The sequence below is a fragment of the Dromaius novaehollandiae genome, chromosome 7 (assembly GCF_036370855.1).
Source record: "Dromaius novaehollandiae isolate bDroNov1 chromosome 7, bDroNov1.hap1, whole genome shotgun sequence".
In the NCBI taxonomy this organism is placed as follows: Eukaryota; Metazoa; Chordata; class Aves; order Casuariiformes; family Dromaiidae; genus Dromaius; species Dromaius novaehollandiae.
In genome coordinates, this window is record NC_088104.1 from 26,779,545 (window position 1) to 26,794,668 (window position 15,124).

Here is a 15,124-nt window from a genome sequence, read left to right on the forward strand (position 1 = left end):
CAAGCAAGCTAGCTCTTCACGTTTAAGTAGGTGTTGGTAAGAATAACTCCTGGAAGATCTCCACTTGATGGTAAGGACGTACCATATTAAATATAAAGAAATATCTGTTCATAACTGTTTCTATTGAAGATATCTGATAACTAGTAAGAGGAATATCATTACTCCACTTTCCTCTCTCAACTTTAATGTGTACCTGCTTATTAGTATTTCACCTGGCAAGCATTTTCCCACCCAGACTGCTGAAAAAGATTCCATCACATTAAAAAATTTCAAAAAGGCAATCAATTTTGAATTACTCCCACTGCACAGCAAACCAGAGACTGTGATGCTATTAACAGACATTATTCATATTAAGATTCATATTATCACTCACACCAGTCAAACACATTTTTCCAATGACTATTTAATAGCTATGCACTATGCTCTAAATTCAGTGCTCCATATATATAACAAGTAAAAACAATCATGTAATATCAACTTCAGAAAGGACTCATACAATTACTATTGTTTCTATGGAAGACAAGTTTAATTCATGCAGTATCTCACAGTCTTTATAAACTGCTGTTAGTTTAGGTTTTTTTAAGGCATTTCATTCATATCATACCATCTTGATTCTGAAAAGTAACTCCATCTATTTAGATGAACCAATGAGGTGGGAATTTCCTTTTCTGACAGACATTACTTCACACCTCTTTTTGTCATAGTATAGAAATCTCAGCATACATGTAATAGAGAGCCACCAACAGTGGCTCTCTATGAAATATTAACTGCTTTTGAGTCAACATAAGCAGCCCTTAGGGGCAAAGTCTGCCTCTAACTACATTTCTGCACAAATGAGGTTCAATACTGTTTTAATAGGCATAGCGAAGCAATTTTTCCCATTATGTGCTTGATGGAAACTCCATTTCTCTCCCCTACAGGCTGGGCAGAGTGAGTTGCTTTTCTATTTCTCTACAGTTTGCCACTGTTTATCCTTCTTTTTCCCCAGTCATCTTTTGGCTTCATTCACATTTTCCCTATGTGCTCAACTATATGCATCTGCCTTCAACAGCACCATTTCCCCACTTTCCTCTGCAACCTTCTTTTCATTCAAGTTCCCTCCTTTCTGCTCCCTCTGTTCTCCTGCCCTTTGAGCTCCCTTTATTCTCCAAACTGTAATTCACGCACTCAATTTCCCTTTCCTTCCCTCTTTGTTCTTGCATAGGTACCTTGTAGTCTCCTATATTTTATGATAACATAAGGGGATATTACCTGCTCTAAAATAAACTAAAGTTTCTTCTGCATATGCTACAGGCATTTATCACATTGAGAACATTAGGAGAAGGTGACAGTTTTTAAGACAGAAAGCTTGGGAGTTTCTCTATGACAATTTTCCCTGTGAATTTATTCTTATAGATAAATTTTCAAAAACAAAGTGAAAAAAACAGCAAATTTACTATCACCACAAAATACTTCTTTCACAAACAAAACATTGTATTTGTTCTACTGCAATTTTTCTCCAAGTGTTTCGTTGACAGAGTACGTATATTGAAAAAAAAGAAGAAACTATTGCTTCAGCAGGAAAGAAATATTAATTCCTTGACAAATTTTACTCTAAGGTCAATTCTGAACTCTTCCTATTAAAATGCACTGCATGAAAAGAGTCTACATAAGATTTAGAGAGCATTAAACTGAAATTTCAGATTCAAGATCTTCCACATTTACAGAACAATAGTTGTATGTTTTATGCTGAGCACTTTTTAAAATACATTATAACTTAAAGAATTTCCCCTCACACTTTAATAACAGACTCCCAAGTGCATCTGATCTTTACAGAATAGTTATGGGCTGACACCAAGTCATCCGAACGGAAAGTAACTTCTACTGACTTCGTTAGATTTTGGATCATGTTCTTCTCTAACATCTGTTTTACCTCTGACAAATACATTCTTTGTTATGATGGCTGCTCTCTTCTTAGTATCTTTTATGTCTTCATTATTTACTGAAGTTACTTAACTTAAAATGGAAAGTGCTCAAGGTATGATTCTGATGATTCTAAAGTCTTTCCTTTGCTTCTTAAAGCAATCTAACATTGACATCTACAATCTACAAGACATTTTCTTCAAGCTACCCCACAATAATACCAGAGTTTTCTTTTTCTGACCCCTTAGTTTGTAGCTTTTAAGTGTATTAGAGTGTATTAAGTGTCTTAGAAACTCTAGCTTCTGCACTGCAAGACACTGTCTCTAAAACCTTAACCTCTATAAAACAGACTACATAATGAGGGGCTAATACAAAACCCAGGAATTTACAACACAAGTAACAGACTCCAGGTCACATAGGAAAGGTGAAAGTTGGAAAGCCTGGCAATTATTTAAGAACAGAGGGCTGCAGAAGTGATTTTCAGTGCCAGATCTCGCTTAATCTAAGGTTAACGATGCCTCCTAAGAGTGACTCTGCTAATATGGAAGGAGGCAGTATTTTTAACAGAAGGTAAAGAACAGAATAATAGTAGACCATTAGCCTCAGTCTCATGAAACAAGAATCAGCTTTTCTGCTTTGGAGCTGCAATAATATCTTCATAAAACGTTACTTCTAGTGACTTTTTTTTAGGTTGAGAGAACAGATCAGTAGCAGATTCAAGTGAAGATGGATAACCTGGAATGATAAGACAAGATACAAACTGGACGTGCAGAATGAAGTACCCAACCTTCCCCTCCCCTCCAACAGGCACACAAACATAAAATATGTATTGTAAGCCACTGCAATGCTGAGTTGTTGTCATCCCTAAGAAGTTAACTAATTAACTAATAACCTGATTACAAAATCTGTAAGATGATGTATTCCTTAATAGTCTATTCATAAAACTTGAGTGAATATCTCTAAAAGAGTCTCCCAAGCTACAAGAGAAATAAAAAACAAATGAAGATGAAGGTAATCTTACCTTTTCATCATCATCAGAAAAAGGGGCACCTCCAGGAGTCTTATTTATTGCTTGGGCAACACCAATAATCTCTCCATCACTGTTTCTTATGGGCATGCACAACAGTGACTTTGTCTTGTATCCCGTCAGTTTGTCAATCTCGTCGTTAAAGCGACGATCCTTCAAAAGAAAATTAGGAAGCGTTAATGCGTATATCATACATCTGAGTTTTCTTCAGGCAGCAAAGTACTTTCTTTTCTCAATGTCTTACACAGCAGAGAAGTAACAGCATAATACTGCTGAAAATACTATTACCCTATTCCCTACTATCTGTTCTTCTCAGTTAAGATACTAAAAGAAACCTTTCTTCCTCAGAGGATCAGTCCAAGGCTTAGTAAGTACAAGTATGCAATGGTAAGGTCCCACGTTTCTTCCTCAACTATGGCAACGACCTACCTAAAGGATCACTACCAAAGCAGCCAGCAGGAGGACACGGAAAATGAAGACAAAAGAAATGCGTGAGGAACACAAATATAAGAAGGGAGGAGAAAAGGGGACCCCATCAGAGATGCGCAGAAAAGCAGCACTGAGCACGGCCCTGCACAGAGGGACTACGCTCCTGCCTTTCTGAGAAGGTGGCGCGGATCACATTTATGTCTTCCCTTCCTCTACCCTCCTCCCTTTTTCATCGTGGAGCACGGGCAAATGATTATCCCTGTCTCATCCCTCCCCAGCGGAGGGATAGGCGCTCCTTTTGCGGAGGACACGTTTCCGCTTGGCTACAGGTTGGCAACAGCGTTGTCTGGTGCGAGAGGCAGCACCATGTGCTCGGGGCCCAGAGAAACAGGAGACCCTCAGGCCCACAGCCCCACGCAGCGCCGGCCGCCTTCCACAGGCTACCGGCAGCCCTTGTTGTGCTGCAGCTCACTGTGGTACCCAAGCACAAGCAGCTCCAGCGATTCGCCTTCCCTGCCACTGGGGAAAGAGGCGCAGGGGCCAGATGCTTCTGGAAGGTTCCCTGCCCCAGGGCATGCTGCACTGGAGCCAAGAAACGCCAGCCATCTCACACGGGCCCCCGCAGGGCCGCCACAGCCTGCCGCCCTCTCCTTCCCTGCTCAGGAGCCCAGGACACAGTCGCAACCCCCTTGCCCATAAATTTCAGGTAGCTTGACACAGATAAGGAAACTATCAGTGGCTAAAGCTGTGATCTAGCTCCTGCCCACCACGTGTTCACAGGCAGTTTTTGGTTTCTTCAGTCCTAACCAATACTGCTCACTTCTCTCTCTCCACCTTGCTGCCAAGCAGCGCTCACATGCATGGAGGAGCAGGGTCCTGGCAGAGGCTGGCAAGACGCTTCCTCCCCCCCCCCCCACCCCCGCACACAGGCCATGGCTCCTCCGCGGCACACGCGAATTCAGGAGCTCTTTGCGGCCCACCTCACGCACCCTCGCGTAGCACAACGCATGCAAAGTGCAGAGGGGTTTGAGTGAGGGATATAACAGGACTGCCCCGACACCTTGGTTGGGGACACAGAGAAGGTGCCAGCTCTGGTATGCGCTGAGACAATCCCTGGCTAGGAAGTTACTGTATTTACCCCAGAGCAGAGCGAGGGTGGGGATTAGCTGTACGCAGTATGGAGGGTTGTAGGATTAGGACCCCTAATGTGAAATAAGGGGTGTACCAACATGACACTACCTATCCATCCTAAGTCTCTCAGCAGGGTCCAAGGAGCATTTGGTTTGGTTTGATCAGGGATCCAGGCATGCTCAGCTACAAGTCACTCTTGGGATCCAAATTCACTATTTGCTGGCTGGCACTGGCACCAAACATGAGAGCTTTGGCACTGTTTCTCCCACATCGTAAGTTATACATTATACCACCTTATACATAGAAAGACACTAGGAAGAACTGCAAAGTTTCAGACCAATATGCCATATAAAGTTAGTTGTGATGCTTCAAGGTCGTGTTTGTCAAGTCCCTGTACTCAAGCTACAGAAGCTGTGAAGCAGGGAAAGACTTCATTGAGACCACCTGAGAGCAGCGGTTCTGAACAAAGACTGAGCCACAGCCATAATCCCAGTTCCCTGACTAAATCACCATGCAGCACGCTGAAAATAGAGAGGCAAACACCTGGGGAGCCCAGAAGTTCTCAAAATATAGAGCAAATTTTCAGCTATCTGTAGCATTCTAAGGGACAAATTTTCAGTATAGTGCACAGGGATTTAACAGCATAACACTCATTAATGTTAATGGGAACAAAGTGACTGAATCTCTGCAATTGAGGTTCACCTGTAAGCTTTACATGGCAAGTAGTAATTATTTATTGAAGAATTTTGCGAGTTTAATTTCTTGTAGTTATATTTATCTTAAAATTTTGCTGGCCAAGAATTATATTAACAAAGTTTTTATTGCTATGATACTGAATATGAAGAATGTTGGGGGGGGGTTTAGCACAATTACTTCATGCACTTTTGGATGCACTTTCATTTAGGCTTTGTACACTTAAGTTTTTTAACTATGTTAATTAATGCATATATAAAAACTATAAATGACTGAATAAGTGTGCAGTGTAATTCCCATTTGTCATAAAGCATGTATTTTCTCAAGAAAAAAACAGAACACATACTATGAGCTTAAATTCTTATGAAAGAATGACAAGTTAATCTCTTCAAGATCTAACAAAAATGTTAGTAGTATAACATGTTGAAGAGTAAAGATACTAATAACAAAACAATCTTTGAAGAAACACTAGTATTTTGTTATTTAAAGTTTTTCTAAGGCAATGTGTCTAAGGTTACCCATATTTATGAAGGTATGTATATAAGAAATAAAATTTTCTTTTAAAGAGCTGCAAGCATTTACTTTTCAACACAAAATTCAAATAATTTACTAAAACTAGAACTGCTTCATACTTTATTGTTATTCCTGTCCCACGTGGAGTCAGCGTTGAGCATAAAGCATTCAGTATACTTCTATCCCCAAAGGTCATTCAGATACTGAAGTCTCAGAAGTAGTGCTAATACCAAGGCATTGAAAAATTGACGGATTTAAGCTGTGTTTAGACAGACCTCACTTCAGGTTTTAACCCTGGTTTTGGACAAATGACATTTTACACTAAAGCACTACCAGTGGTGCTTCATGTCCTGATGAAAGCCCAGGTGCTTCCACAAGTTGTAGGAACTTCAGAACACTACTGTAAGTGAGGATGACAGTACAGAATATATAGTCTTCACCAATAAAAGTAGTAGTTCAAAATATATACATGGAGAGAAAATATTAAGTTTTACCTATAATTAAATTTGATCACTGTTTAAAAAAAAAGCCACCACTTTATACAACACTTTCACTGAAGTGAAGACTGATGTCTAGTGCTAGTTATTTGATTATATATATGATCAAATATACACACACTTAGGCTACGCCATGCTGCCACTTCACAACTGTGTTTTATAGAAGGTTATGGCTTCAATGTCAAGCAGATAAAAACTTTTTGGTCCCAGTTCTCTGCCTGTTACACTTTAAATTCAGTAAGTCTATTGGGGCCTGGCATGAGAACTAATATTCCAAATAATATTATGGGGTACAAATGTTTTTTCAAGAATCTGTAATTAAAAACCTCAGCTCTTTCAAAAAATTAAGCATAGGAATGACCCCAGTTAAAAAAAAATTTATATAAAAAAACATGTATCCCCCTCCAGTGCCAATATATATTTTTAGTGCATACCTTAGCTCAAAAAGTTGAATTTGCAGTTTTTGTTTTAAGCATCCTCTGCAGGGTACATACAGCTAGTTGCCACTGGAAAAAGATTATTGTATATGCAAACAGAAAAGTTCAAAAGACACCTTAAATATCTTCTCGTACAACTTCTATGGTTACCAGAATAGTAAGCAGAGCTTATAGTACTTTTGATAATAAAAGTCTGAATTTTTTCTTTTTATAAATACATTAACATTTGAAGTAAGCAAACAGCTGTAAACAAACTACAAGTTTTAGCAGAAAATGTCTTTCAATATAGATTAACAAAAACTAAAGAGAACCGAACATGGTTTGTTTGTTTTTAAGTGGTCATTTAAACAAGAACAGTCTATTGGAAGAAGGCTTGACTGTTTCTCTATATTCCCAAAACAAATGAGTTCCTGAAACACCAAGCACAAGCTGCACTTTCTGGAAACTCAGTCAATAAGTAAATCTATAACTAGGAAGACATCTGTCTGCGACTGACAGCTTTGACTGCACCAAGGTTTCCTTCTATCCTTAGTGAGAGCCTTAACCTGACATAAATGGATCACTGGTTATGGGCTGAAATTCATTCTGCTCTGGAATAGTATAGCTGAAATTACAGATCACAAAATGATTCAAAGGAGGTTGCAAATTTTAGAAAAGGTAGTGCTAACAGCATCTTTGTTCATCTTATAAGTGAATTATCTTTACGAGCTGTATCTGTTACATTAGCCAAGGAGTTACCACTATTAACTAGCAGCAGCTCTCTTTTTCCAAGGTTAAGTTGGTGTTTCCACTGAAGCCAGTGGTTACAGCCAGTTCTGACTCTCTTAATGTGAGGGAACTAAGCAGTTATACAAAAATAAGCAAGTCTTTCAGAAGTCTAGACAATATCGGTTGGGAAATAATGTCTATATATTCTTGACTCAGGTGATGAAAGAACAATCCTTACCATCCTTCATCTACGATAAGATTTGACTATGATGAGGAATAGAATTCATTAAATCTTTACCCATACTATGAACTGAGACAGGTTCCCCTCCCCCCCCCCCAAAAAAAATCTTATTCTCATTTTTATTTCCCTGTTCTGCATTGCAAATACTATAGAAATAGATTTGTTTTAGTCACCCAAAAGTGACATGCTTTAGAAGTGGTCAACACTCACTCAGCATAGAGATTAACATACATTTGGCTATTACGTTGCTTTTTGCATTTTTTTTAATGTTCTTTGTAAAGAATTAATACCAACTGTGCTATTCTTACAGAAATTATAGTGCTCTAGTGCCACAGAATATCAAACTTTGGGTGTTTTTTAATTATACAATTTTCTTTGATTGCTTTGTTTTAATTCTGTAATTTTATTAGGAGCTGTTCTTCCTTGGACCCATTTGTGCCTCTGGAGTGTATTAAACAGCCTTTGCTTCCACAAAGAGATTGCCAATGTGTGCTCTTCGATAAAGCAATGAGATTTCCTTGAATTATTTGTGCCTAACAATTTCTTTAAGAGACCCAGAACCCCAATGATGAACGGTTTTTAATAATGGCATCCAGCGCCCAGACCTGCTTGATCCTGTGAGCTTTCCCCATGCTTGTGAATGCTTTCATATTAACTTCAACAGGAGCCGAGCCATTTTGCACCACAGAGGACCATGCTTATAAGACTCTTCTTCTCGAACAATCCACATAAAGTGACATGCGGTGCAATTATCACACAGTAGGTCTCACCAATGATTAAATTGGACATTATTTCTTTGTCTACTTCTTGATAATGTCCGATTTATTTAGAACTGGTTATTTTTACTGAAATACTGATAACATGCTTTGCATTACCGAAGAGACACAGACCCCACTCTATGATTTTGTTCAGCCCAAAATACTGTACACAGGGAGACATCAAAATGACAAAGAGTCTTGACTAGCAATATCGTTGTTGATTTACCTCTTATGGGTCTTATAGATAAGATGAATCTTCAAGAAGGTTATTTAATTGTAAGAGTGTAGCAGTTGGGTGGGCTAGAAGCGAGTTGAGATTTGTCTATTTGAATACATTCAGTGAAGAGATACATTGCTCTAAGACATAACAGAGGTGTATGACAAAAAGCAGGAAGATATATTTGTGCCCACCCAAAAGTTTCTTTTGTTTTGATAACAAGGGGCACTATACTGGGTATTTTAGTCCAACTGCAACTTAAAATCTGTCAGTTACCCAGGAGAGATACCAGCTGCCTGAAGCTTCTCCCTTGCTTACATTTCAGTAACAGGAGCAAATTCCAGTTATGGAAATTTACTACTGAGTGACTAATTATGCATTGATGAAAATAAAGTTTCAAAACTGCAAAATATGAGGCATTACCATGAGAATGTAGAAGTTCCATCTGTATTCTGATGTATTTATCTATAAACTTAGCCAGATCTGTGGACCTTTTTAGTCAAAATAAGGAAGTATGCAGGCTCAGTTTTAGGTTTGAGATTACACACTACTTTACATTTTGGGTCCAGGCACAGCACATTTAAAAAATTGGGGGGGGGGGGGGCGGGGGAGAAGAAAGGCATTAAATGCTGGAAAGTACCCCACTGTGCAAATGGCTTTTCACCATCAACAGCGACTTTAAATTTAGAGATCATCCATCTCTTGGCAGTACCACACAGTAAGATAGCAAACTTTGCATTGCCCAGGACAAGAGACACTGATATTCTCTCTGGGGCTGAACAGACTATATTCTTTCTAATTCTTCCATAAAATCTCCATTGACTCATTAACTATCATGATCAGAACAAGTCTGCCAGCTGTGATCAGCTTCCTGGGATAATAAGTTTACCTATAGGATACAGAAATCAAGGCAAGGACCCTTCTGCTTCTCTCTTCCTGTGGCATACATAGTCATGGCCTTCACAACAGGCCTCAAGATTAATGTACAGTCAGCGTGTTGTCTGACCCACAGGAAAGGTGGCACATGGGAGACCCTTTTGAACCTGTCTGAATTGGATATATACAACACAGTTGCCCATGTTAGGAAGAGACTTGATGACAGATGTCAATCCTGTGTTTCTTAGTGGGTGCTGTACAGAGCAGCAAACTAGGACAGTAGAGAAACTAGCAACCCAGAACCTGTTTTTTAAAGTACAGCTCATTCCTGCCACCGCTGCACCTCCTTTGCAAGTACATTTTGGAAATTCCCTGCTTGTATCTTGGTGAGGCTTCTACCTATGATAAGGGAGGCACAGGGATCCTGGAACAAATCAGACAGCCTTAGTCCCAGAAGCCTTAGTCCCATTAGACACAGATGCAACCACTTATTTCAGTCTTACTGCCATCTGATAATGTCAGATTATCCATACATACTAGAGAACTGCACCGGCCTTTGCTGAAGAGCATTGCACCTCTGGAGCAGAGACTAAAGGTAGTGCAGCTACAGTATAGAGAACTTAACCATTTAACTGGGAAGGGGGGGGGGGGGGGATTCTTGAAAAAAATAAAAAACTCCAACAAAAACTGGGTAAAAGTTTATCAATACATGAAGTGAAACCCTTTCTACAACCTTTGGTGGAAAGGCAGTCAAGAATTTCATTTCAGTGGCATTAGGGGAAGTGATGAGGAAAGAGACAGAGGTAAACAAAATAAAACACTATTTTTGCCAGCATTAATATTGCTGAATGATACAATATGCACATAAGAAAGTTGAATGGCTGGTTGACCTGTATTATATGTCAGTTCTACTTTTTTGTCCATGTCCTCCTCCCCTCCGCTTTGCTGCATCACTTCTGTTGTAATAGGATGTACACAGTAGGATCTAGCTGACAGGTTCTGCTGGATTTAACAGCATCAATAAAAGCTCAAATGCCCAAGTATGAACTGTGGGGGCTGAGAAGCTTGTACAAATTTGCATCTACCTCCACTTACAGGGTAGAAACCTTGAGCAAGAAGGCCTGTTTAGCAGCTGATAACAAAGCTGCTAAATCAGAGAGAGGCTGTAAGCCTGCAAACATTTTGTGATGCAAACTGTATTATCCCATTTGTTAGGACAGCCTGTGGCACAACAGGGTTCTCATCTGCACTGCACTTTTGGATGCTACAGAATATTAATGGTGATAATACTAACGAGCATTTGCTTTCAAGTTTATCTTTTATAGTCAAGACTTGCATTCAGAAATTGGGGACAGAACAGATACAAAATATACTTTCTTTTTTGAGAAACCTCACTAGTTATAAGTTGTACTGGCAGTATTTTCATACAATAAAATCTGAGGAATTCTAATGTAAAGTATTCCACTGACTGATTAAAACATTACCATAACCAAACAACATATAATTGTTTTTACTGGTTTGGTTCTGCATAATGACATTTCCAGATGTCAGAGACCCATTCAAAGTGTAATGACTGAGGCATTTTCATTCAGAATTTCAGAACTGCCACCAAGGAAGAGTTATTCTAGAGGACAAGCCTTATCTTGTCTGAAATTATTTATTGATTGTAAATTCTTCTTCGGAGAAATATCACCCTGTAAAATGTGATGGTCAATCAAGGAAACACACAGAAGAGAGCAGGCTTGATTCATCAATCCAAGTGCTGATATTTCAGCTGCTGGAGCAACGACACTGCAGTCTCAGTTCTTCTGTCTTTTCTCGCTTATTGACAATCTTTAAGTATATCCAAACATCTTTGTGCTTTTATTCAATACAAGGCCAAATTAAGGCACAGACAGAAAGCTTTTTTCTAGGGTTCTGGAACCATATGATATCACTCTCAACTTTCATTAAGAAAACTTAAAAGAAAAACCCTAAGTTTCTAGTTCTTTTGACTGTGAAGATTCTTAAAAGCATGACCTGAAAGTGATCAAGAACATAAGCATCAGAAATGCTATGACCTGGAACAGCAGCTGTTAGCACCATGAAGTCTTATCAGTGACTTCGCTAGAAAAGTGAATTCGGATATGCTAAGATTCCCTACCTTGAGCACATCAGCTGAAAACTCAAGATGTAGAAGCCACAAGTTCTGATCTTATACAGTACTCATTATTTTGATGCACCTGGGCCTTCAGATTGCTTGAATCAGGACCTACTCATATAATGCCCAACTCCTCTATGCCAAGTCCTCTGGATTTATCTTTGCATACATAAAATTAGCTTGCAAATCTGACCATGAGACTATAAAGAAATTGGGTGAGAACTAAAAAACAGTTGATCGGCTATATTATTGATAGGAGTGGACTGAATTTAGTAAGGATCTCCTGTAAATCTCCTTCTTAGAAATGATTTCAAGGGGAAAATAAGAAAAAAAAAAAAAAAGTGTTCATTAAGGCCTAATCCTCCTTTCTTTGAGATCAATAGCAAAATTACCTCAGTGCAGAACAACCTGGGCATTAGTATATTTGGATCTAGAGTCCCTAAATGACAATCACCGAACACTCTGAAAACTGAACGGCTACATTTAGATAAAGCCTACAAAAAAAGTTTCATGATGACCATGATTAAGTAGTAAAACATCACTGAGAGGCTACTGTTTCTATCACTTACTAGAAGAGTCTAGACATTTCCTGTTTATTTCCAACTAAAATAAAATCTCTTCTCAAAAAATTCTAATGAGATGCACTATTCAATAGAAGGCCATAGGGTGTCTCTGAAATTCCCGTGAAACAACACTAAGTATTTTGTTCTTTTTTGTGTAATTTAAGTCTACATTCTTCTTTCCTCAAGATATTACTTAAGTAATAGAAGTGGTTATGATAGAAACAGAGACAGTTTAATTTCTGGGTGAAGTTTCACCAACTAGATTTCAATGTAGATTTTCAATACAAGTTCACACAGTGCTAGGAAAGAGAGGTACTTTTTTTTTTTCCCCTAAGACACTGAAAAGAAAACCTGTCTTTTTCATATACTTATCAAATCAGTCCTATTTAAATGAGTACTATTAGCATGATTTAGACCAGAAAAAGACTAATCCTAAAACAAGTTAGCTAAGAGTCAAATAATATAACGCAGGATGAACCACCTGTCTGAATACTTTTCCAGTATTCCAGCAATGAACTCTTCATGACAAAGAGATGGTTTTATTTCTCCAAAACCTAAAGGCACTGAAGGGTTTAGTGAAATGGACTAAGTGACAGAACTAAAGTTGCAGAACTACATGCAAAAAGCTATGTCTCATTTTTTACTATTTGGAAATACTGTTCTTTTAAATCATACAGAAGACTACAAGGTGGTCCTTGTATAACAGGCCTGGCCTACAATATGCTACAGTTAGCGGTTCCCCCACTACTGCACAGTTGTGTCTTGGGAGGGGCTCAAGGGGAAAAACAAAACAAAAAACAAAACAAAAAAACTTAAGGCAAGTTTTCTTGGAATATACTATACTTAAATTACTGATCAAGATCACATTAGCTCAAATAGTGTCAAAGACAGGTAGCAAAAGAGTAAAATATGTTTGACAGCTTTGTTAAGCTGAATATTATTGTTTTAACTGAACTGCTTGGGACAGACAAATTTGATTTAAGATCATTTTGATTGACTTTACAAGAAGCCATGCTCCAGGAACCTTTGAGACCTGTAGAAGTAGAGAAATTGTAATTGAAAAAAAGACCTATTCAATTTATTAATTTATGTTCAATCAGCTTCAGTAGAAAACAAACGAAAAAAGCAATCTGAAAAGACAGTAAGCTATCCAGACTCAAAGCATAACATTAAAGACAACTAAATACAAATTTGAAAAATAAATGAAGGCATCAGGTCTGTTCTAGATACCCTTCTCTATAAAATCATATATGGTATAAATCATATTATGCATAAACAAGAAACAGAAGCCAAGCAGTAATCACTACAACAGATATGGACAGAACCTTATAGAAAAGAAACATGCACAAAAGACAACTAACTAAAGCAATCTCTGAAGAGACTTCCCCATAAAGATTGCTGCAACCATGCCTGTCACCTGCCCCAAACCCCTCAAGCCCCAGAGATGAGGGCAGAAGAACAAGCTAGTACCATTCTTCAGCATCTCAGACCCTAAAACTTGGGATTTACTCTCCCAAGTAAATAAGTACAGTCCATTTATCTACTGACAGCAATATTTCTTATAAGGTAAGATGAATAAAATGGACAATAGTGCATAAAATAAGTTAGCCAACAGTATCTCTTGATCCCCAAAACAATTCTCCAAAAAGCAGGGAACATTGGCAAGTCTTTATATTCTTTGAAATCTGGAAATGGAGAATTGTGAGGATTAAAGAAAAAAAAAAAAAGCAGCTAAAAAAGCTTACTGACTTTCACAAATGGCGTTCATTATTATCAAAAGTAATCATGTTTTGATTTTTACAATTTTACAGAAAGTTATTATCACAGTTTACATCCACTAGTATTTGCTCCAGCACAGTGGGTCTCCATGCCTTTCTGCACTGGGCCTGACTGAAGTCCTCCTGGGAGCTAGCCACAACCACATCTGTGTTCCCATCTCATTCCAACCTCAGTTTGAGCCAATCCCTAAAACTGTTCTCCTAAAGATTCATAATCATTTTATATGAAGTACTGCATGGCTTTAAAACTGATATGTCTCTGACCAAATCAACCAGAACTCCTGTATATTTCAACAAAATCTATGGGTTAAAGTCTAGCCTAACAATTACCCATGTGAACAACTTTGCAAGTTGCAATGTATTCATTGGGTCTTGCTGCTTTCTTAATACTATACATGGCTTCAAGTATTTTAGGAGGAGTACGAGATTCTTGAATAATTTAAAATATTTTCTAGTGATAAATCAATAGCATTATTAACAAAATCATGCTCATTTTTAAAGATGCACTGTCAAGACATTAAACTCAGATTGTGTAGAGTTGACACTGTCCTCTTAACTCCTACTTGTAAAAGATAAGGCTGAACCATTAGCTTGAGATGTTTATATTTTCAGTAGTTTGTCAAGTAAGATGAAAAAGTAAAAACAATTAACTTATAATGTACAAGTGTATTTGTTATACATTAACTTTGTTATATTACAGAAAAAAATACACAGTAACATACAATTGCAACTAAATACAATGAAACATCTATTTGTTCTGGAAAACTGAAAAAAACCCCAAACATTAAAAATAACATAATCCAACACCAAGCCTAACTAAACCATTATTCAGTCTTGCACTTGATGGGATTTGTGCTAAAATTAGAATTGCAGGATTAGGCCCCTTGTTCACTGAATCGCTGACTTAGTCTAATCAGATAAATAATTGAACTGTGTTATACTACATTGTCACATCCTGCAGAGTGCCATATAGTTAGAAAAATATCTCCATTCTTTTCTGGAAGTTTATGATGAAGTCATGCTTTTTAAATAATGTTCTTATTTTCCTAAGGAAGCATCATCTTCCAGAATATCTTTCTGTAAGGCTCACTGATAAAATAAAAGGATTGACAAACTACGATTTTATATATGAAAGAACCTTTAAGCGATAAGTACACCCTAGACATTCACTTATCTAAACAAGATTACAAGTACAGAATATACTTAGACAAATG

General features: G+C 37.9%; 1 protein-coding gene across 2 annotated transcripts in view; it reads right to left on the minus strand.

Annotated features, from left to right (window-relative positions):
- PDE11A (phosphodiesterase 11A) overlaps positions 1–15,124 on the minus strand; it is a 144,859-nt gene that overhangs the window by 120,629 nt on the left and 9,106 nt on the right. For both annotated transcript variants that reach the window (XM_064515014.1, XM_064515016.1), the window contains exon 2: positions 2,924–3,082. In XM_064515014.1, the coding sequence (XP_064371084.1) occupies positions 2,924–3,082 (159 nt within the window). The remainder of the gene's footprint in view (positions 1–2,923; positions 3,083–15,124) is intronic.